The 23,219-nt window shown below is 38.0% G+C and overlaps 3 protein-coding genes across 4 annotated transcripts in view; 1 reads left to right on the top strand and 2 right to left on the bottom strand.

Annotated features, from left to right (window-relative positions):
* Positions 1-99: 99 nt before the first annotated feature.
* LOC105388119 (basic juvenile hormone-suppressible protein 2-like) lies at positions 100-3,570 on the bottom strand. Its single transcript, NM_001309096.2, is given in 5 exon segments — positions 100-1,374; positions 1,592-1,764; positions 1,927-2,766; positions 2,890-3,029; positions 3,460-3,570. Coding segments are annotated over 5 exon segments (2,292 nt in total). The 5' UTR covers positions 3,542-3,570; the 3' UTR covers positions 100-317.
* A 2,745-nt stretch (positions 3,571-6,315) lies between these two features.
* Positions 6,316-9,400, bottom strand: LOC119693491 (basic juvenile hormone-suppressible protein 2). Its single transcript, XM_038117136.2, has 5 exons — positions 9,260-9,400; positions 8,852-8,985; positions 7,926-8,765; positions 7,604-7,776; positions 6,316-7,483 (listed from the first exon to the last, which is right to left on the bottom strand). The coding sequence occupies exons 1-5, from the start codon at positions 9,348-9,350 to the stop codon at positions 6,433-6,435; spliced, it is 2,289 nt and encodes a 762-aa protein (XP_037973064.2). The 5' UTR covers positions 9,351-9,400; the 3' UTR covers positions 6,316-6,432.
* A 4,798-nt stretch (positions 9,401-14,198) lies between these two features.
* Positions 14,199-23,219, top strand: part of LOC105388118 (synaptotagmin-15) — a 115,835-nt gene continuing 106,814 nt past the window's right edge. The window contains exon 1 of one of the 2 annotated variants that reach the window (XM_048624714.1): positions 14,199-14,544. The gene's annotated coding sequence lies outside the window, so the exon portion shown is untranslated. Of the gene's footprint in view, positions 14,650-23,219 lie in introns of both variants that reach the window. The other variant, XM_048624708.1, reaches the window with a different exon arrangement.

Raw genomic sequence — 23,219 nt, forward strand, 5'->3', positions numbered from 1 at the left:
TGACCACAAAGCAAAATTATATCTCTATCATTTTACATAGAATATTCATATAACGTACCCAATTAATTTCAAAGGACAGCAAAGTAATACAAGTAAGAATTCTTTCATATATATTTTTATTAAAATATATCACAATACATTGATGTTGTATTTAAATAGGTTTATAATACAGTTATTCCTAGAATAAATAGTTTTGTTAGCAGTATGAACTGTGACATATTTTTATTTTTTTAATGCTTTACTGGTATTTGAGAATCGTTAGGTGGTCAAGCCATTAAAGTATTTGAGTTGAATTGCTTTGGTTTGTGTAGCTTGGTTTACAGTCTTTCCATACTGTCGTCACGGATGCGGTCGCTGCGGTTGATGTCTGTGTCAACCTCGACGAAGTCAGAGTAGGTGTGGTCCACGTCCATGTGCATCTTGTCGAAGAAGTTGTAGTTGTAGTTCTTCAACACATACTTCTCCCAGCGAGTCTTCATGTCACAGACCATCTTCTTGTGGAAGATCTTGACCTCGACAATCTTCATGTTGGGGGTGAAGAACCTGGCGACGTCAATGTGACGGTCAAGTGGGTAGCCGAGAGCCATCTTGTCCAGAAGCACAGTAGACCTGTACTGAACGAGGAAGTCCTTACGGGTCGTGTCTCTGATGAGGGTCTGGTCAACGTTCTCGACAATACGCAGGGGAGAAACAATGCAGTAGAGCATGAATTCCATGCCACCGACGTGACCCTTAGGTAGGAGCAGCCTAGTGGGGAAGCCAGTGTTGTAGTTCTTCAGGTCTCTGATGTACAATTGATGAATGTCTCCAACGGTATCGAGCTTCTTCCACCAGTCGTGAGTGAAGACGCGGTCGCGCACCAAGTTATGCATGTCCATGGAATCTCTGACAATTACATTCTTGCCTGTGTTTAGTTTGTAAACGAATGTGTCCAGCTCGACAAAGTTCAGGCGGTTCCTGTTGATGTCAATCAAACGTCCGTAGACATCCTTCTTAGGTCCGAGGAAGATCCTGACTACGCAGTCTGTCGTCTTGTCAGACAAAACTTCGAATGTTACCTTGAAAGGCTGGTGGTTAAGGCGGCGTTTGCGTACTAGGAATTTCATGTCAGTCTTGGTCTTCTTCAGTTCCTCGTCAGAAAGCATAACAGCGTTGGTCATGTCCATCATGTATTCGTCGAAGTAAGTGACAAGTTTGTCAACCACAATGTTGTCGATCTTGACTCCGGGGAAGTGGAGCTCTTCCCTGGTGTAGCAAGGCAGGCGCCTCTTGAATAAGATCAAGAAGTCAACAATCCTCTTCTGAAGACGCCAGAATACAGGGTCACGCAGGGCAGTCTGGTAGCTGTCCAGCAGTGTCGGCATGACGAAGTATCTGAAAAATAAATGTAAAGTTATAAAAATTAATATTTTACTATCGTTTTATCGTATTCTAAACTTGACTCAGACAAATCCTAAAAAATATATATTACTTATAGGTTTAAAAGCAATAAAGGTGTTGTAATAGGCTAAGTTTTTGTCAATAAATATATTCTATTCTAAGGTAACCCTGTATTTCCTGTAAGTCGTTGATGTTGTAATTTTATACTTACTTGTCAGATTTGAAGGTGTTAAGTCCAATAACGGATTTCATGATGATAAGCAAGTAGCGGTAAGCGTCGTAGCGTGTCTTGTCAAGGTCAGTCTTCTCAAGCTTTCCAAAGATAAGTCTGCCGAGATGTTCAACATCCTCAGGTTTGTTGAGCTCTAGTCTTATGCCGTTAATCTGAAAAAGAAGAAAATATAATTATGATTTCTGTTTAGGTACATTATGATTGAACAAAAGTTTGGCTTAAATGGATGGATTAATTGACATAAAAATTAAGAAATTTCGTATCAAAATTATTAAAAGGATATTTTAATTTGAAAATAATAATAACTTAGGTACCTCAATGTAGCCCTTGAAAATGGCCTCCTTGATAATCTTTTCACAGGTTTCAACCAAAGTGATAATGTCAACGTTGTCATCGCGAACAATGACGTGGTTGTTCCACCTCATGGGGATCTGAACACCGTTGTGCAGGGTCATCCAGGGCACGAATCCCTTCTTGATGGGTTTGTTCCAGGACAGGGTAGTAATCTCGCCCAAACCGTTGGAAAGACGTTCAAGGTAATGCCTGGCAAGCAGTTGCTGCATCATGTATAAACAGATTTCTCCACGCCTTATTTTGGTGAAATCGTTCCTGAAGATGTCATCCCTCATCCAGAACGGATAGTCAGCATGGAAGTAGTAATAGTAGGTGTTTAGGTCAATGTCTTCCGTGAAGTAGCGGAGCTTGTCGTCGTAGTTCAGGTAAACTCGTTTGTCATAAATGTTCTCATCGATCACATAGACATCTTTGTCGGTCTTCTTGATACCGTAGAACTCGCAGAGCTTGGGGTCGAGAAGTCCCCTCTTCATCTTGAGCTTGTAGGCCTTCTGGATGACATCAGCACGGACGAAGTAGTACGGGTAGATTTCGTATGGAGGAGGCAGGATGATGCCGCGGCAGTCCTCGCGGTGGCGACAGGCCACAGTGAGCGCGTAGACAAACATGCCCTCGTTCAGGTAGAGACGCATCCAGCAGGCAGTCTTGAGGAAGGTGGTGAAGTCCTTTGCGAAATAAAGGAGATGGAAAGCTTTGACAACCTCCTTCATCTGGCGGTCGACGTGGAGAGTGAAGATCTCACCGCGAGGCAACATGCCAACCTTCATGCAGTCGATGAATTTCTTCACGACCTCGGTTTTCTGCAAAATTTATAAACTATTATATACTTTTCTCAATAAAATAATATGATCTATTTTACATTCAAGTCAGAGGCACTTGAAAAAGAAGAAAGTTTAATGATAAAAAAAATGATTAATAATTACCACGTAACAGTCGGTACAGTCCTCGATTTTGAAGTTCTTGCCGATGTCGACGATTTCCTTGTACATGCAGGGCTGCATGATGTTGTTCAGCAGCTTCAGGATCCACATTTGCTTCGTCTTTATGTCCATCGTCGTCATATCTATATAATAAATAAAGAGAGTAATATTTTTACTGGCTGCTGGATTAAAATTATGGCTAACAATATGAAATACAGATCAAAATTAATAAAAAGAATAATACTTCGAAGGTAGAGAGTAACTTATGTAGTATACAAAATAAAGAAAAGCGAACATTGAAATTATAATTTTTATGACTACTTTGGATAGTACTCGTTAATATGCCAGCTAGAATATGTCCAAAAGTTTATTGTACATAATATGATCACTGATTATGCCTCACATAGAATTCATTAAAGTATTGGAAAAAATCTCGTAAGGTACCGATAGGCTATGCTTTACTTTCATCACCATACAAAATAATATTATTGCACTCGTGACTTTTCAGCATGTGGAATTAGTTGATGACACAGAAGTTGTTGCTATCGAAACTATAATAGTGAAATAACTTACCGGTATTTCTGTCGATATCAGTGACGGTGCCGGCCGCGGCCATCGCCGCTAGGCCAAGCAGAATCAAACCCGCAGCTCTCATCCTGCAGTCGACTGTTGCTCAACTGTACCACATCTCAGCATCACAACCGTTTTATACCAACACCAACTAATAATTTCTCCTGATTATACCTGTCAATGACTTTTTTGTTTTGATTAACTTTATCTAAAGCAAGGGCACTTTCGTTGCATTGTAGCTAGATAGTTACATTGTAAGCGTAAGCGTTTTTTTTTGTTTGTTTGCTTAACTTCGTGGTATGTTTTGAATTTGGTAAAAACTTAGTTTTTGGTGTACATCTATGAATACCTTACTTGCCTCTGAGGAAATCCAACCAGGGGGGTGTTTTTCACTTTCTCGTCATTTCGACACGACATAGCTAACTCGAAAAGTGGGCGGGTGACTGTAGTCGTGTATATAATTATGCATCTTCTGCGATGCCTGCATGCATGCATGACCTACCTTAGGTACTCGTATTTTAGAAAAATATTGTACTTACGTAACTTATCAAGCGCCATACATTTAGATGTCGTCCCACGGCATTTCAAGCCAACTATTATTTGTTAATATTATTATTTTTCTAAACTAAGCATAGCCGTTTGGCTGCTGCCTCTGATCGTCAGAAGTGGAAAGCTGTAGTTGCGGTCCTATGCTCCACTAGGAGTTAAAGGACTTAAGAAGAAGAAGATGAAGAAGAAGCAAAGCCGTTTTATACTGCAGCAAGCATACCACAAAAAATATGGACGTAAAAGTGTGAAACGCGTTGTTCCTAACATGCTCGTTTCTTTGCATGGAAGTTGTACAGTACAATGTTGTAAATACATGGCTTTGGAGAGGCAAAATAAACTCTCCTATATTTTCTAATACCCTTCCACCCCATATCCCCCCTATTTCTGATTCAGTAAGGTCAAATCTGTAAAAATTCGTACCTACTGTGTGTTTTTGTTTTATTTTTACCGCTTTTGATTAATAAAATCATACGAGATAAAAATACAAACGAAGGAAATATGAATTTAAAAAAAGCAGGGTTTAATTTATAATACTTACCTACAAATGTTTTCTTTAATACCGTTAGAATTTATATTGGTAGCACCTACAGCAAAATTAAATTTCTATGAGTACCTGTAGGTACCTAAATTATACAATGTGTTGTTTTTCGAACCCGACAAACTTAAAGGGTAGATTCTACAAGAAATTTCATCGAGAAAAAACCCCCATATAAGGGGTCAAATCTCAATATTCTAGAAATGGCGGCCATTTTAAAGTTTTAGATAATTAGTTTTTTCTTCTTCTTCATAAAAGTCATATCTCGAGATTTAAACGCCCTACGGACATGAAATAAAATGCTTTTAGCCGCAAAAAGTCATCTTTATCCAATAAAAATATCAAAATTTGCTAAAAAGTTACATAACATAAGTTAAAAGCACCTAATCTAGTTTTTTTGACAATGAAAAACAGCAAAAATTTACATTTTACTAGAATTACTTTGAAAATACCCTTTGATGGTATTTTTATGTATTTTTTTAAAAGCATTTGAGTTCAGGTAAACAATGATATCAAAACCGTATCCCTACGTCGAGGCAGTCAAGAATTATTGTAAGTTCAAAACACACCTAACTAAAATAACTTTTTACTATGTTTGTTACTGAAAATATGGGTTGATCAAATTTCATAATAAAATTACCGCTTTGCTTTTTGTGATATAATGTAGATGCCTACCTACATGAGCGGGTTAGGATGATTCACGCTACACCGTGTCTCGATTGAAGTTTGTCACGGCCGAGCCACGGTCAGGCATGAATTACTTCGTACAAAAGTGTATCATAATATATGTTAGACCATACGCCGGCCCGATAGTGATAGATAGATAGATCTTCTCATCTAAGTTTGTGTTGCCTCATTTCACTCGGCTCTTTAAGCTTCAGGCTGTACATTGAGATGTATTGCATCTCAATGTACAGTCTAATATACGGTCTAATACAGGGTTATTGGTAAGTAGACATGATCCTTTCAGGAAGTGATAGAGGAAGGCATTTCCAGTCGATTTAACCCTATAATGCATTTTCCGAAACTTAACCATTTCTAAGATATTTAATATTTAATTTTTTTTATAGGGTTCAATCGACTGGAAATGCCTTCCTCTATCACCTCCTGAAAGGATCAGGTCTACTTACCAATACGAGTAACCCTGTATATGGCCTCGCTTCACTCTGCTCTATAGGGTTTAGAAAATGTCAGTAAAGTTCATAGAATAACGAGTACTACTACTGTACTTACTTGTTATTGTTACTACTGTACTTGTAATAATAAATAAGAAATTTAATAATAAATTTCTTTATTAGATTCGAAAAAGAGTACAAGTTAGTAAAACTAAGATCCCTAGCTCCCCCACTAGGATACCCTGTGTTGGGGGCGCCAGTCTCTTGTGTGTGTGTGTGTGTGTGTGTGTGTGTGTGTGTGTGTGTGTGTGTGTGTGTGTGTGTGTGTGTGTTGGTCCACGTTAAGTGTAATACCATACAGTGACAAACCTGTAGCGTTCTTCCGAATGGTCTGTGGCCATTTCCTCTTTTATGCTAATTCTGAGGTTTGACTCTTCTATTGGAAAATAAATATTATTATCTTACTTCTATACCTACATTGTCCTAAATACCTACAGTGATCATACTTTCATGCTTCAGCATGGAGTTTATATTCATATTTCCTAATTTTACTTAAGGTCTACTGTAATTTATATCCCATGCCCAATTATATTTTATAGAGAAACATAATAAATCAACCAACATCAACCTAAAGTTATATAAGGAATTAAAAAGTGTAGGTATATTAATTGCTTCATATTTTAATTCATTAAAATAAAATAAGTCATTTATCATCCAATGAGATTCAAAGACACATCAGCTAGAATAAATCTAAGATTTCTGGTGTAAAAGACGGATCTACAGATGCTCGAGGCTGTCGTCGCGGAAGCGGTCCTTGCGACGGATGTCGGTGTCCACCTCCACGAAGTCGGTGAAGTAAGTGCCGGCGTCGATGGGCGTCCGGTCTACCATGTTGTAGTCCCTCAGCACGAACTTCTCCCAGCGGCTCTTCATGTCGCACACCTTCTTCTTGTGGTACACCACCACGTCGACCAGCTTCATGTTGCTGGTGAAGAAGCGAGACACATCCACGAACCGGTCCAGGGGGAAGCCGAGCGGCATCTTGTCCAGCAACACAGTGGACCTGAAGTTCACCAGGAAGTCCTTGCGGGTGGTGTCTCTGATCAGAGTCTGGTCGACGTTCTCGACGATCTTCAGCGGTGACACGATGCAGTACAGCATCATCTCCATGCCTCCCACGCGGCCCTTGGGCAAGAGCAGCCTGGTCGGGAAGCCGGTGTTGTAGTTCCTGAGGTCCTTGATGTACAGCTGCTTGATGTCACTGGCGTGGTCGAGCTTCTTCCAGAAGTCGTGGGTCATGACGCGGTCACGCACCAAGTTGTGCATGTCCACAGAGTCCCTGAGAATGGTGTTCTTGCCGGTGTCCAGTTTGTACACGAAGGTGTCCAGCTCCACAAAGTTGAGACGGTTCCTGTTGAAGTCGATCAGGCGTCCGTGAACATCCTTTTTAGGTCCCAGGAAAATTCTCACAACGCAGTCGGTAGCCTTGTCTGAGTAAACATCCAGAGTTACTTTGAAGGGCTCGTGATTGAGGCGGCGCTTGCGAACCAAGAATGTCATGTCAGAAGTAGTTTTCTTCAACTCTTCGTCGGTTAGCATAACGGCGTTAGTCATGTCCATGAAGTAGTCATCGAAGTATGTGATAAGTTTGTCAACAACAACCTTCTCGATCTTCACTCCTTGGAATTGCAGTTCCTCCCTTGTGTAGTATGGCAGACGTCTCTTGAACAGAATCAAAAAGTCAACGATCCTCTTTTGAAGACGCCAGAAGACAGGGTCACGGAGAGCGGTCTGGTAGCTGTCGAGGAGTGTTGGCATCACGAAGTACCTGTGAAATAAAGAATAAACGGTTCAATACTGTTTGTGTGACATAAATAATACAATAGGTAATTCATCTGTTTTTTTAATTTAAAGATTTCCGTTAATTGTGATCATTGAGAGATCTTACTTGTCTGACTTCATCGTGTTGAGGCCAATGGCGGATTTCATGATGATGAGAAGGTAGCGGTAAGCATCGAAGCGAGTCTTGTCAAGGTCGGTTTTCTCAATCTTTCCGTAGATTAATCTGCCCAGGTATTCGACATCCTCGGGCTTGATGAGTTCAAACTTGACATTGTTGATCTGTAAAAAAATATTAAAATGAATAATTATTAATTTATAAACCAAATAACTAGGCGAATAAACTATTTCTTTCTTTCTTTCTTCTAATAGAATTTATATAGGTATTTCTTAATTGTAAAGAATGTTATAATCAGGGCGGTAAATCTCACCTCGATGTATCCCTTGATGATAGCTTCCTTTATGATCATCTCGTAGTCTTCGACTAGGCGGACGACATCGACGTTGTCTTCACGGACAATGACGTGGTTGTTCCACCTCATGGGGAGCTGGACACCGTTGTGCAGCGCCATCCAGGGCACGAATCCCTTCTTGATGGGTTTGTTCCAGGACAGAGTTGTGATCTCGCCTAGGCCGTTCGATAGGCGCTCCAAGTAGTGTCGGGCAAGCAGTTGCTGCATCATGTATAGGCAGATTTCTCCGCGTCTGGTCTTAGTGAAATCGTTCCTGAAGATGTCATCCCTCATCCAGAACGGATAGTCAACGTGGAAGTAGTAGTAGTAGGTGTTCAGGTCGATGTCTTCAGTGAAGTACCTGAGTTTGTCGTCGCGGTTGAGGTACACGCGCTTGTCATAAACATTCTCATCGATCACATAGACGTCCTTGTCGGTCTTCTTGATGCCGTAGAACTCGCAGAGCTTGGGGTCAAGGAGTCCTCTCTTCATCTTGAGCTTGTAGGCCTTCTGGATGACATCGGCACGGACGAAGTAGTACGGGTAGATTTCGTAGGGAGGAGGCAGGATGATGCCGCGGCAGTCCTCGCGGTGGCGGCAGGCCACAGTGAGCGCGTAGACAAACATGCCCTCGTTCAGGTAGAGACGCATCCAGCAGGCAGTCTTCAGGAAGGTGGTGAAGTCCTTGGCGTAGTAGAGCAGGTGGAAGGCGCTGATGACCTCCTTCATCTGGCGGTCAACGTGGAGAGTGAAGATCTCGCCACGAGGAAGCATGCCGATCTTCATGCAGTTGACAAAACGCTTCACAACGTCGGATTTCTGAAATTAAAATCCAGTATTTTTTAATTGTTTTAAAAAACCATGACTGTGTATTTTTCTTTGCGATACTTATATCTAATAATTACCGCGTAAAAGTCGACATGGTCTTCAATTTTGAAGTTCTTGCCGATGTCTTCAATGTCCTTGTACATGACCGGCTGCAAGATGTGGTTCAATAACTTCAGCAGGAACACTTGCTTGGATTTCATATCCATTGAAACTGAAAAGAAAGTACCTAATTAAAATCATAGAAGACGAACTATTAAATTTTACAGTTCATTTTTTGCATCCTTATCGCATTGGACGACCGGTGATCAAGGATTTAGTGCTTGTATGTCTGGTTAAAAGTTAGACTGTGATAAAAATAATGTTGTCACTGTCTAAAACATAGTTTCAGAGAGTGCCAACATGATCTTTATTCGACAATTTTTTTAATAAAAAATATGGATAATTACAGCTAATTTTCAAGAAATATAGTTTTAGCTTTTACTTACCATGTTCAAAGTCAACGTCAGTGACGTCAGTGAGGGGCGTGGCGGAGGCGGCGGCCGCCAGCGCCACCAGAACTAAACAAGCTGCCCTCATGCTGCAGCCGACTGTAGGAGCACTGTGCCTTAACTAGCCACCTCCAGCGTTTTATACATTCCCATCACTAACTTATCAGCGATTCGTTGAGAGTCAACGACTATAGAGTCATCGACTTTTAGTTTAACTTTAGCTGATTAGTGATTTGATTACATTGTAGCTGGGTGATTTTGTTGCAAATTTATCGGTGTGTTGGTGTAGGTCAGTAGTAGGTGGTAGGTGATGGTGACGACACAGTTTAACTTATGGAAAGGTAGTTTAAAAAATATACCTACACAGTACATTTATAAAGTCATAAAAATTAAGATTGCGAATTGCGATATTTAAAATATTTATTTTCACTGTCAGTTATTAATAATTGTTAAACTAAAATTAATACAACATCAAACGACTAGCAAGAAAACGAGTTATAATAATAGCTATAAGGCAGTATTTCCACAAGATGCGTGAGGTTGAGTGACCACGGAAGTATGTATCAGTAAATAGCGATCACAACTAAGTTACAAGTTGTCGATTCACCGTACTACACTCACGAGATTCACGAGCAATGAAAAAGATCCTCTTACAAAATATCGACATCAAACTGAATGGACCCATTTTTTTAATTGAGGTTACCACCACCGAACATTAGCAATTAACTATACTTAAATACGCATTACATGTTAAATGCATTATTCTACCCCTAAACATGTCTACGGCATGAAAAAAGTTTTTTTTTACAAATATCAATACGGTTGAAAATCGTTTCTCTTACGATTGTGAATTTTAACCTCTAGAGACCCCGAGACCTCATACGATACGAGGACATAATGTGGAGACCCACCACAGAGCTCAGACAAAGTAGCAGATTGCAGCCGCCGAAGTCTGAAAGTTACAAAGTTTAAAACCCTTTCATCATAAATATTTTTCCTATGACATCATCAAACTTTTTTAATTCAAAAGAACTTGAAAGGGCAGTTTTATTCCAGTCTATCTGTTACGATCGACGTCGGCATCGTATTGTTGTCTTTTCAATAGACAAGTGTGAAAACTGTAAATGTCAATGCAGTTTTATCTCCTACTGACTGGACGAGCTTGGCACGTGGGCTATTGTTGCCTTCTATGAATATTTTAAGCCGGTATACTGAAACTTTTCATACGGAAATATGAATTGTTAATATTTGTAGAACAAAGGAATGCGTATATTGAAAAGGTCGATTGGCCGCTGACGATACGAGATTGCAACGTCATCGTCACTACGGTTTATCTGTACAATACAAAATATATTTCCATGGGATTGATTGGGCCATTTGCGATATGACACTCGGCGACAAGTCCATGGAATTTACATATAAATTTACAGTTAAGTGACCGATTAGTACCTTAATACACACAATACAAATATTGTGTGTATTAAGGTACTAATCGGTCACGGTTATTTAATTATATAAGGTTGAACAAACATACATATTCCGCAGACCACGGTCTATCACGTAAACCTCCTTTACTCGTATGTTGAAAAAAGTCATAAAATATACGGCCTACTGAAGTGTTCCCTTACGCCTCAACAAACAGACGTATTTTATTAACCAGTGTTTTAGATAAAACAATAAAGTTTCAATATTCGGTCATAAAATTATAACGGTAATATTTAATGCAACCTACCTTTAAGTAGGTACCTTTTGTTAGGTAAATGGCAAAGTAAATTCTTGCTTCGACAAAATTTTCCGTTTGCGAAAAGAAAAAACTAAGTTTTCCTAGAACCAAGATAATTCTACCGAAGCTGCTTTTCTCTTCATATTTTCTCCCAAGACTAGGTTTACCTAAATAAGAAAACTACGTGTCCATATTTACATACATATTATATGTGTGAAACATACGAAGACTTCCATGCACACGCCACAACCCATTTACCATTTGAGTACCCTGTACCACATACTAGCTACGTAATAATATGTACATATTTAACTACAGTACGTCTGGTGCAGCTTTGATAGTTTGTCGAAAACTATAAAAGTTTCAGTTTTCTCGCATAGCACAGTCTAGTGGTAACTATCACGAAACTACATAATCATGTAAGTATAGAGAAAACGTAAACATTTTTCAAAACTTGGAGCCTTTGCTCTATTCCATTCTTTCACCATGGCGGCTTCCCTAGTCTAGATCTTGGGTTTGTCTCAGACACTATAAGATGACTGTACCGTCCCGTGCCATATCGCATGTACGTACGTGGTATTTTACCTACACAGGTAAATTTTGCAACCTCAATTAGTGAGACCCCACCTTTTAAAACAAAATGTGCACGTAAACCGTAAGCCCTGGCTTCTAAGGTCTTAGTTTGGTCTGAAGTTCACGCCTTCTCAACTTTTACGATGTTTTTAATGGAAGTGCTACACAAAAATAGCGAATCCTCGTTAAGTTAGTCATTTAATTTGTACGATGTCTCCCGCCATAAAATACTTAAGTACCTATTTAACAAAACGACGATTTCGTGAAAATAACGACGTTGTGAAGATCTGGTTTCAGTATACTTACTGAAATATTTCAATTTGATTGGTAAAGAAATAGAAAATAGTTATTGCCAGTCTCAACAGCTCTATAGGTACTCTATTCTACCGATGGTGGTAGATATGAAGAATATAGAGAAATCAATAAACTTTTATTCAATTTTTAAAGGTTTTTCGCCATCTCCATACGAGTAAGTAGGTCAACTTTATAGGCCATGGCTATATACCACGGTCAGATGAGATCTTATTAGACAAACAAAAGGCGGTTTCAAATTGAATTCGGAAATAAACTTTGTTTACCCTTCTTTGGGGTATAAGGTATCGTGATTTATTACAATTCCATATTTTAACCTACCACGGCGAAGAGGTTGGATCCGTGTTTTAATGTTAGGTACTCGTACGCATCGATTAATGTATGTTATTTTATTCATTTGTTTCCATGCATTGTAGACTCGTTGGTACACTAAATTCGTTATGTTATTTGTGTATTAAAAGATAGCCGCGAGTCCTGGACACAATTTACTGGTCCAATGACCAAATTAAAAAGTGTAGTGTGAGAAAATTCCTCCTGACTGACCTGTCACCTTCTTTTGGCTTCCTAACCTAACTTACAATTTTTTCAACATTCTGTATAGTATAATACAGAGTTTAGCATAAACTGAAATCAGAATTTCAAAATTCGCGAAAAAAAAGTCATTGTTCGTAGTAAAAAGTCACGTGACCAACATAGTTTCTATAAAAAATTATAATATTTTTTCGCGAATTTTGAAATTCTGATTTCAGTTTCGGGCTTAGATATACCATGCTGCACATATAGGTTTTGGCTTAGTATACCCTTTTTGCAACACCCTGTATAAATACAGACATTCAGCATTAATACCTTACAATTACAAGCCTACACAAATATTTACTTTGTTTACTCCAATTCATAACAATAATCGTTTAGAAATGCGAATAAAAATCCGGCCGCGCGCTGTAATACAAAAATTACTGTACGAATCTCGGGAGAAAGGATAATCCCGACGTCGCGTTCTTGCGATATCAAGGAAAATCAGCCTTGTTTTATAGCCTTATTTTATAGTCATATATATATTATAAATAAATATATTTACCTGCCGCCAGGTGAATTTTAAGACTAAACTTAATTCGAGTCTTCGACATATTTTGTATTCGCCGTCTTGTCTTTTGTTAATACTGGAGGGGTAGAGAAAGGTTTATCTCCACACATTATGGTATTTTGCAACTATAATTAATACATGGGTTACGTATGTACCTATTAGTAATAAAGTTATAATAACTATTGCTAGGTAATGTACAAGAAAGCTTGCTAGATTAAGTCCGTTTGCAAACACAAAAACACACGGCTGCGGCGGACCCAACTGTAATTTTATATCTCAATTTAAAAAAAAAAACCTAGGTAGGTACTAATAATCAAAATATTTATGTAGGTAGCTACACCTGTTTTGTATTCATATGAGTGTTTCGGGCTAATTGTAAATTATCATCATCGAGAGATCACGGGTCGCGAGGTGCACGGGTTCAACACAGATAAGAAATTACCCACCAAAAACATGAAAGAGGAACACACCGAAATTATATTAAGTATACAGGGTATTGAAAACGTGGTAAGTATAAATCTATAAAAATCGAAAATGCGGTGAGTCTAAACAACTTTTGTTCAACGACTACTACTTTCGAAATTCACGTATAAAATACTACTCCATACTGGGAACTCACGTGGCCAAAAAGTTTCTATGAGATATCTCAAATTTTGGCTTTGACCGTTTCTATACCTTTTGATGATAGTCAGAAATTGACAGCAGATTTAATCTCGAGTTAAGGTTAGTTCCTCGGCGTAAATGAACGGGCGTGAGTTCCTTGTTAATTAATAAGTGAGATCAAAAAGCTTGTCTCAGCCAATCTCGGATTAATCAAAAGGGTCAGGTACAGATTTTCTGACGGAACCAATCGACGTTCTAATAAAGTTAATAAAACTTATTTTCTATCATTCTTATAAAGTTTATTATCTGTGACTAAATCATGGGCGTTTTTTTTCCATAGCAACAGTTTAAAGTTGAAGAATCTGCCGTAGTCTCCGAATTGCTTAAGTACTTTTTCATTAAACGATAATTCGAACATCAAAGAGCTGTTTGTATTAAGTTCGAAACATTAGTAAATATTCAACGAATGATCAAGGCCCCAACAACGATTGTAACTAATTTGCTTTACAAATTTCACTTAAAAGAATAACGTTTTTTGTGTCTCTCCAAAGTTGTTCTTTGATTGCCCAAACTTATTTAATCTAAGTTCACTGTCGTTGAATACTTTTGATTACAAATGGCGGAGCGTACGCTACGATTACTGGCAATTATCATCTACGTCATAGCTACAGGTGAGGGCGTGCGTCTGGCACATTGTAGAGCGTTCAGGATATCTCTTCAACGTTATCCTTAAACAATTCCCCAATCGAAAACAAACCCTCTCACAAACGGAATACGGCATAGAGAAATAAAACACACGGGACTAGCTAACGTGAACGTTCGCACGAACTTTGTTTGGCGGGGTGCATGCGCAGTAAATGGCAACATAAAGTTCGTCCGGACCAGTATCATTCCGGACGCCGGATCAAACGGGCCGTGTCGGCGAATACGGAAAACAAAAAACGCGCGAAAATCAACTATTTCCCTTTAACCCCCCGAGTGTTTTATGTAAGCATATACGATGTGTAGAAAGCATGTTTGTGTCATCTTAGCTACCTATTGAGACGAAAACTTTTTCTGTTACAACTAGAAAAAACTACTTTCGTAAAAAGGGTGAGTACTTTGTGTAGGGCTTTCCTGTTTCGTCCTAATTTACGTCAATAGTCATATTATATGAAATGTTGAAGTCCTGTGGTATTGTGTAAATGTACCCCGTTCCTCTTAGCATGTGTGAGTTGTACCCTGCCCGTGCCTAGTGCCCAATTAGTACCGATTAAGTGAATAGTGTAAAAACCCTGCCCTAATCCGCATTAATTAGCAAGTATCAATATTAGATTAGGGCTGAAATTACAGGAATAACTTTTACACTCCTTAATTATAATTACTATGTAGGGTGTTTTGTTTTTCAATTAACGTAGAAAGAATAATGGAATTACACTAATTTGGTATAAGTACCTTAAGCCATGTTAAAAAAATATTCTAAAAAACATTTTAAATAAAATTTTAAGGGACCTAACAAACCTTAATTTCTTGTCAGCAAAGTTTAGTTTTGCCGTCAAGTATATACTATGTTATGTACGTGATTCCATCCAGTATATAAAGGGGCTAGACTAACGCATTTATAAAACTCGCAACAAACCCTGCATTAAAAGAAAACAAGTTCCGTTATGCCATGTTTTATCAGACTATGCCCGAGGACAAAAACTTTGACTTTTCAATAATTATATTAAGTAAAAAAAAGCTTTCTATAAAATATAATAATATATGCTTTATGACGAACTTAAAGTTTCTACAAAAATCTGAGTTGAATTTCACTGTTCAGGCTCTCTTAGGCATGATTCTCTTTCACTCTAAGGGTGTCTTGCACAACAAAGTTAAATAAAATTAAATAGTTTAATTTTATTTATTTATTTAGAGGTCATAGATTTAATTTTGATTAACTTTGTTGTGCAAGACACCCTAAAACTATAAAAGAAATTAAAGTAGGTAAGTAATATCGTTTTTCATCTTAAGTGGTAAATGATCGGCTATATTCTCCCATGGGAAATCCTCTTAAAGTAATTAAAAATAAAGCTCGGAAATATTTTAAAAATATAAATATATCTTTTGGTGACGACACACTGCCGTGAGAAGCTTTTGCTAACATAAGAAAATTAAAAAATTGTTGAAAGCTTCCTTTACTAACTTTTTATGTATTCGCCTGAAATCGATTTTATGTAAGTAGGTACGAGTAGGTACTAATACAGAGTGATGCACCCTGTATTATACTTAAGGTCAAATTCTATCTCATGTTTTAAATAACTACCTAATAAGGTATTATTTCGTAAATGGTTGTTCCAACTAAAAGTATTTTATGGCAACCACGTAGCAACATGTTAATATATTTTTTTGATTATGCAGCATCCTCTTTCTGTCAAATATCTTTTAGATCCATATAAAATATGTCAGCAAGCAAGGAAGATTTGGTAGCAGTGCATATTTGTCATTTATGCAAGCCCGAATAATGAAATAAAAAGTCTCGCAGATTTATTCATACCGCTCTATTTTCATTTCATATTCTATGCGGTTTATGTCCGTATGAAAGCTAGTGTTGTCGGTAGTGGCGATAATTTTAGCCGAAAACTTGTGAGCTTTGTAGCCGAACACTATGAATTTTCGACTTTCTGACACCACGAGTGATGGTATTTTCGGTTTCACATATCTAGGTTGGGCCGGATAGGGAAGACAAAAATAGAGTGCTATTTTCCCTGAGGAGTGATAGAATATCCAGTAACATGCTGAGTATCCAGACGAAAGTATTCGGTTATTCAATAAATTAAAGTGAATTATAAAATTTGCATCCGTATTTCAGCCAAAAACATAGGATGAGGCTGGTATTATTTAAGTTTTTTTATAGAGATTTTTAACTTGTTTAAGATTTTTTTTTTATTATTCGGCTTTTTTAAGCCGAAACACGTGACACGGGTGTAGCCGAAGCATGTAGGTACTGACATTTCCTCGGTTGGACACTACAAAGCTTTTATGCCATCATTACGCGTTATGAGTACAACATATTGTGCAGACGGCTGTGGTTTGAGGTTCGTCCCTTGAGTGACATTATTATTTTGACAGTGAAAGAGTGAAAGAGATAGTGTTGGGGTCAACTAACGGAATAAGACCTCAATAAAAGGATTACAAAGGTTACACATTTATCTATGTTGGTCGAAATTAGTCTGGTGTGGTGACTGTTTGGATAGGATAGGCCTAACTCACCTAGCTTTTGTGATACGAGTATCTCTATTTGAACCAATGTATGTACAGATTACAATAATCGATATATTTTATTTTCCCGTATTATTCGATACTAAAATGCCCATTTTATAAAGAGATAATTTTATAAGTTAATAAAAAGCCACCTACAGAATAATTATATTTATTATACAAAAAAACTGTATAGTAGTTAGTGTTTAAAGTAAAATTTTCTTAACCCTCCTGTGGGTTGACTGGTAGAAAATTGCATAAAATCATGCATCATCATCCTGGTACAGTGGTGAATAGTTTGCCTACTGGGAAGGCCTCCTATGATAAATTTATGTAACCTACTTGATTGTTACGAATAAATGTACCTACTAATTTTATTCAGTATGAATTTCCTCAATTTAATTATAGCAAAAGTTTGTACTTAGACAGGTACCGTTTAAAAGTTTGCGATTGAATTTATAATAATATTTAAACGAAGTTTTAATAGGAGAAAACCCTTTCAGAGGAAACTTTTTAGATTTAACATAAGTAATTTGTTTGTTGTATAATAAATAAGTAATGAGTAACCAAATTTATAATAACCCCTAGTAATTGGGCACAATTTAATAAATGGCGCATTGTTTTGAACCTTTACTCGTTGTATTAACAGAAAACCATCATTTTTTTTAAATTAATTAGAGTGCTGGCAGGAGTTGCGAAGTTATAAGATAACGAATAACATAATAAGCAAGCCAGAAATTTTGAGGTTTTATAAATGGCAATCCTACTTCCTACTAATAATAATATATGTACCTATTATAAAGGCGAAAGTTTGTGAGTATGTGTGTGTGTATGTTTGTTACCTCTTCACGTCAAAACGGCTAAACCGATTGTAATGATATTTGTTATGTAGTTAGCTGACACCCTGGATTAACACATAGGCGCAAGACACATACGTTTTATTGCGGAATTCCCACGGGAAAACTTTTTGAGGCGTTGCAAAGCTCCGGGAACAGCTAGTGCAAAATAAACTTGAGTACCTATACAGATACAGACTGTACAGTAGGTACTATTTTCAGAAACTACGGAATCCTTCATGCTCGACTTAGCCGGTTTTTTGTAAGCTATTTGCTAGAGTGACCCCCAGTGGGTGAACCCCAAGCCGCAGGCCGACCCGTGACCGTGAACATTGCATAAACACATTACCATTTACGCCTTGATTGCCAATTCTGTCAACATTGCATCGACTCAGAGATTCCCATCTATTTTGTATTAAACAGGATGGAGCAAAATGGGCTCTCTGAATTGAAACGAGCTCATATGACGTGTTTACCCGAGTTTAAAGCTTCTAAATTACAGGGCAAAACGATTTTGTTGTAAGCTGAACCGGTGTACCGATAGAATGCACTTTTACAATGTAATCTGTTGTCTAAGTACATATATTCATAGGTACATAGTATATATTATTATTATAGAGGCTTCTTTCTAAACCGGATTTCACACAAAAAAAGCCCACAAAACGACGGAGCTCATGGGCAAAGATAATTTTCATAAATTATAAAATTTTGAAATGTCGACCAACTTCAACACTGTGTTGTCTAATACAATCACATTATTATTTACTAGTAGTTCCTAGGTATGAAACTGATCAACTTACACTATCACGGTAGCGGCTGGATGAGGAAGCCCGAGGAGCGAGCGGTGTGGCGCTCCTTGAGTAAGAACAGCATGTCCAGCAGTAGATGATAATGGGCTGGAATTGAAATGAAATCAAAAAGAAATGTTGTTTAAATTAGAAGTAAAATATTACATTTTTTTTTGTCAATAGTCATAATATAACTCTGCAACCACTTTACAAAGGCTCTGTCACTAAAAAGAAGAAATGGTGAAAAAATCGAATACCTACTTTATTTTATGATTATTTGCTATTGTTGCCATATCTGAGGTGGACAAAACACGTTTTTATCGTTCAAATACACTCACGGGCCATGAAAAAGTTCCACTCACAAAATTCCAACTGCACACGACCCCAATTTTTTAGGGTTCCGTAGCCAAAATGGCAAAAACGGAACCCTTATAGTTTCGTCATGTCCGTCTGTCCGTCTGTCCGTCTGTCACAGCCGATTTACTCGGAAACTATAAGTACTACAGTGATGAAATTTGATGGGAATATGTGTTGTATGAACCGCTACAAAAATATGACACTAAATAGTAAAAAAAAGAATTGGGGGTGGGGCCCCCCATACATGTAACTGAGGGATGAAATTTTTTTTTTCGATGTACATACCCGTGTGGGGTATCAATGGAAAGGTCTTTTAAAATGATATAAAGTTTTCTAAAAAACATTTTTCTTAAAGTGAACAACGGTTTTTGAGATATCAGCTCTCAAAGTCGTAAAAAGTATGTCCCCCCCCCTCTATTTTTATAACTACGGGGTATAAAATTCTAAAAAAAATAGAGGTGATGCATGCTAATTAACTCTTTCAACGATTTTTGGTTTGATCAAAGTATCTCTTATAGTTTTTGAGATAGGTTGATTTAACTGTAAATTATATTTGCTGCTACGGAACCCTTTGTGCGCGAGCCCGACTCGCACTTGGCCGGTTTTCAAACATAAATTTAAAATTTGAACAAAATATTGCTGTTTTGTTGGTAATATCCTGATGCTCTGTTAAATGTACTTCAATGTTGCAGAAAGCGTCATTAAGCTTGCCAATAATTTGGTGCTTTTCTTCCACTTAGAACACCTTTTCATTGCCCGTGAGTGTAATATGATCTAATCTGAGAAGATTATTTATTATTATTTAATTCTATATTGCACAAAGTAAATTGTTACATGGCGAACTTAAAATGCTAGTAGCATTTTCTACCAGTTAACCTTTAATTTACACAAAATTATTTTCGAAGACGGGTTTGAGCTCTAGAAATGTTTTAAAATTAGGTACAATCTAACTCATAAAGTATGATGATAAAAGATAAAAATAACAATAATAAAAAAGGAGCTTTAAAAAGTCTTTGAAAAAAATTCAAGTAAATGTGTTTACAAAGAGACCGTAAAGGAATTCATGAATTTTTCAAAACTTTGTTTTTTTATTCCCTTGAGTATTAAACACCGGCTGAAAATAGAATAGAATGTAACAGAAGATGCTTTTATTTTAAAAATGGTAGACAATTGATAAATGTTATTTATCATGAATTCATGATAGTAGCGTATACTTAAATGTTTATTTACGAGGATGTTAACATGATGCAAAAACAGTAATAAATGCAGGTTTCAAGAATAAATATGTACGAGTATGTGTAACATTGAAGCGCGATATTTTTTGGATTCTAGTGGTCCTATTTATATAATATTTTAAACAGATGTTATGATTTTTGTCCATGAATTTCCCAATCATATTGCCTATTTCCTCTTTATTACCAATTTTTCAACAAAGCGTATATTTTAAGGATACTTAGGCATCGTAATACAGTGTCGATATCAGTTACACGTGGAAGCTTTGACGAACTTTAAAGTGCTTTTAAGGTTCGACGAAAATTAAAACACCGGAAACCGCAAGTATAGGTATGGATATTATCAGTAAACAATTGACTTTTATTTCTATAAAATTGCCGTTGAATGCTGAATCTCGTATCATAAAAAAAATTCAAACCAAAATTTAATGTTTGTAAATCATTGACTTATATGTATGTTATTGATGTACCTAAACATATATCATAGAAATGAGAGGCACCACTGCACCGATTCTGATGCTTGGGAAGTATCGCCTGAATCTATTATAACTTATAACGCGTAAATCGAGAAAATATGCTTATTCACTACAGATAAACTTCCACCTTACCTACCTACATAAAAAAAAAAAGTTATGAACTTACAAACAAGCAAATTTTAGAAAGCGATAAGGGATTACCCGCAAGCTCCTCACTTTAGTTACTTCTCTAAATCTCCATATTCCCAAGTTAGATCCCACTCACCATGTAAATAACTCCCATACCCTCATAGATCACATATTAACTTCGAACAAGGAACGGATTGCCTCCCACGGTCAGTTCACTGCCTCTGGCTTCTCTCACCATGATCTAATCTTTGCCTCTTATAAACTGAAAATTCCTAAACCTAAACCTAAAATCATATTTCAGCGTAGCTTTGCGAGTATGGATTGCGAAAAACTGGCTCATGACGCTGCTAGCACGGACTGGTCACAAATAGAGCGCATTGACAATATCGATGGTATGGTCAAGTGCTTCAACAGCCTCGTCACCGACCTACTTGATCGTCATGCACCTCTCCACCCAGTCCGTATGAAGCGGCCCCCAGCCCCATGGCTGACAGCTGCAATACGCAAGCAGATGGCATATCGGGACGCACTGCGCCGTAAACATAAAAAGGATCCATCGGAGGCTAATTGGAACAACTTCAAACAAGCGCGTAACCGATGCAATCAAATGATTCGCAATGCGAAGCGTCGTCATATCCACGCGTCAGTCGAAAACTGCTCTTCAAAAAACCTGTGGCAATTTCTACACTCTCTGGGTTTTGGAAAGTGTAGGAAAGACCTACCTCTGTCAGTTGACAAGGACGGTCTCAATCGTCATTTTTCATCCCCTCCTCACATCCTTGATCCTCATACCAAAGCTCGCACCATCAGAAGTATTCAAGCTCTTCCTATTCCATCCTCTACTCCCTTCTACTTCGCTCCGGTTACTGAATTTGATATTAAAAGGATTATCCTTTCCATTCCCAGCAAAGCGGTAGGCAGTGACGGTATAGGTCGTGACATGCTGCTCCCAATTCTTTCATCCATCTTATCTCCCATTACTTTTATTTATCATAAACTTCTCCCTATCCTCAGGCAAGTTTCCGCTCCTCTGGAAACTGGCTTTCATGGTTCCTGTTCCCAAAATACCTGTTCCTGCCGAGTTTAAGCACTACCGTCCTATATCTATCCTACCATTTCTTTCCAAGGTGCTTGAACGTGTAGTGATGCGACAGTTCTCGAATTTCCTCTCGTACAATAATCTCCTTAACCCCTATCAGTCGGGATTTCGTCCATCCCACAGTACCTGCTCTGCTCTCATAAAAATTACTGATGACTTTCGTAAGGCTGTGGACGATCGCCAATTAACCCTCCTTACACTCCTTGACTTCAGCAATGCATTCAACTGCGTAGATCACGATATCCTCCTGTCCATACTCCGTTCCCTCAACATATCAGGTTCAGTAGCCGAGTGGTTTACCTCATATCTTTGTGGTCGCCGACAGCGCATCCGGTCCGATGGCATTGAATCTGACTGGTGTGATGTCACAGCCGGCGTCCCGCAAGGTGGTGTACTTTCCCCTATCCTTTTCTCTGTCTTCATTAACACTCTTGTGTCCGTTCTTAAGTACAGCTCCTATCACCTATACGCCGACGACCTTCAACTTTATGTTACATGTGGTCCCGATGAAGTCCCTGAAGCTATTAACCGGATGACTGCTGATCTTGAAGCTGTCAAAACCTGGACAGATCAATACGGACTCCTTGTTAATCCCTCAAAAACACAAGTCATGTTTGTAGGCGGCAGATTTCACCTGGCAAGGCTTGCTGAACCATTACCGCCAGTTATATTTGATGGGATTAGCTTACCATACTGTGCTAGCGTAAAAAATCTTGGTCTCCACATAAAGAGCAATTTGTCATGGGAGCTTCAAGTGTCTGAAATCAGCCGTAAGATCCATGCATCCATGCATGGGCTTAAGCGCCTACAGAATTTCCTGCCATAAAGTCAAAGTCAAGTCAAAGTCAAATTTTTTTATTCATCGTACAAATAAAAAAATTTCTGATGAACGTCAATTTTTACAAATTACTCTCCGTTTGGATAAGGGGGGGCTCTTTCTGTCTAAGGAGAAGAACGGAGGCAAGAAACTCCTGAGCCATCTTTTCAAAAAAAGACTTAAAACTAGTTGGTATACAATACATATAAGCTTAATTATTATTATTATAATAATATGAGCAGAGCTAACTACTTATCACAGCCATGCATTAACGTCCTCTAAGTAATCATCAATTCTATAATAAGCTTTTTTACTGAGTTTCTCTTTAATGTAACACATACTCGACCAAAGTTACGTTAGTCAACTCCCTGTTGCTTCCTATTATTGATTATGCAGATGTGTGCTATCCTGACCTCACAGAAGAGCTACTTGATAGACTTGAGCGTCTCCTCAACTTGTGCATTCGCTATATCTTTGGCCTGCGTAAGTATGATCACGTCACTGAATTTCGAAATAAACTCAAGTGGCTCAATATCCGACACCGAAGGAATGCCCATATTTTATCTCTCATTCATAATATAGTTTATAATCCTTGTGCCCCATCCTACTTAACAGAACGCTTCACGTTCTTCGACTTCTCTGACCGTCCTCAACGGTCAAGTCGAAACCTTCTCTTTCGTACCCCAGAGCATAATGCGGCAGGGTATTC

The sequence above is a fragment of the Plutella xylostella genome, chromosome 3 (assembly GCF_932276165.1).
Source record: "Plutella xylostella chromosome 3, ilPluXylo3.1, whole genome shotgun sequence".
In the NCBI taxonomy this organism is placed as follows: Eukaryota; Metazoa; Arthropoda; class Insecta; order Lepidoptera; family Plutellidae; genus Plutella; species Plutella xylostella.

What these genes read in the sequence shown, in the direction of transcription:
- LOC119693491 (XM_038117136.2), bottom strand. Translation starts at nt 9,350, where the DNA reads ATGAGGGCAGCTTGTTTAGTTCTGGTGGCGCTGGCGGCCGCCGCCTCC. An exon ending in TGACGTTGACTTTGAACATG is followed by an intron (nt 8,986 to 9,259) that starts GTAAGTAAAAGC and finishes CTTTCTTTTCAG; the next exon opens with TTTCAATGGATATGAAATCC. An exon ending in AACACGATGAAGTCAGACAA is followed by an intron (nt 7,484 to 7,603) that starts GTAAGATCTCTC and finishes TTTATTTCACAG; the next exon opens with GTACTTCGTGATGCCAACAC.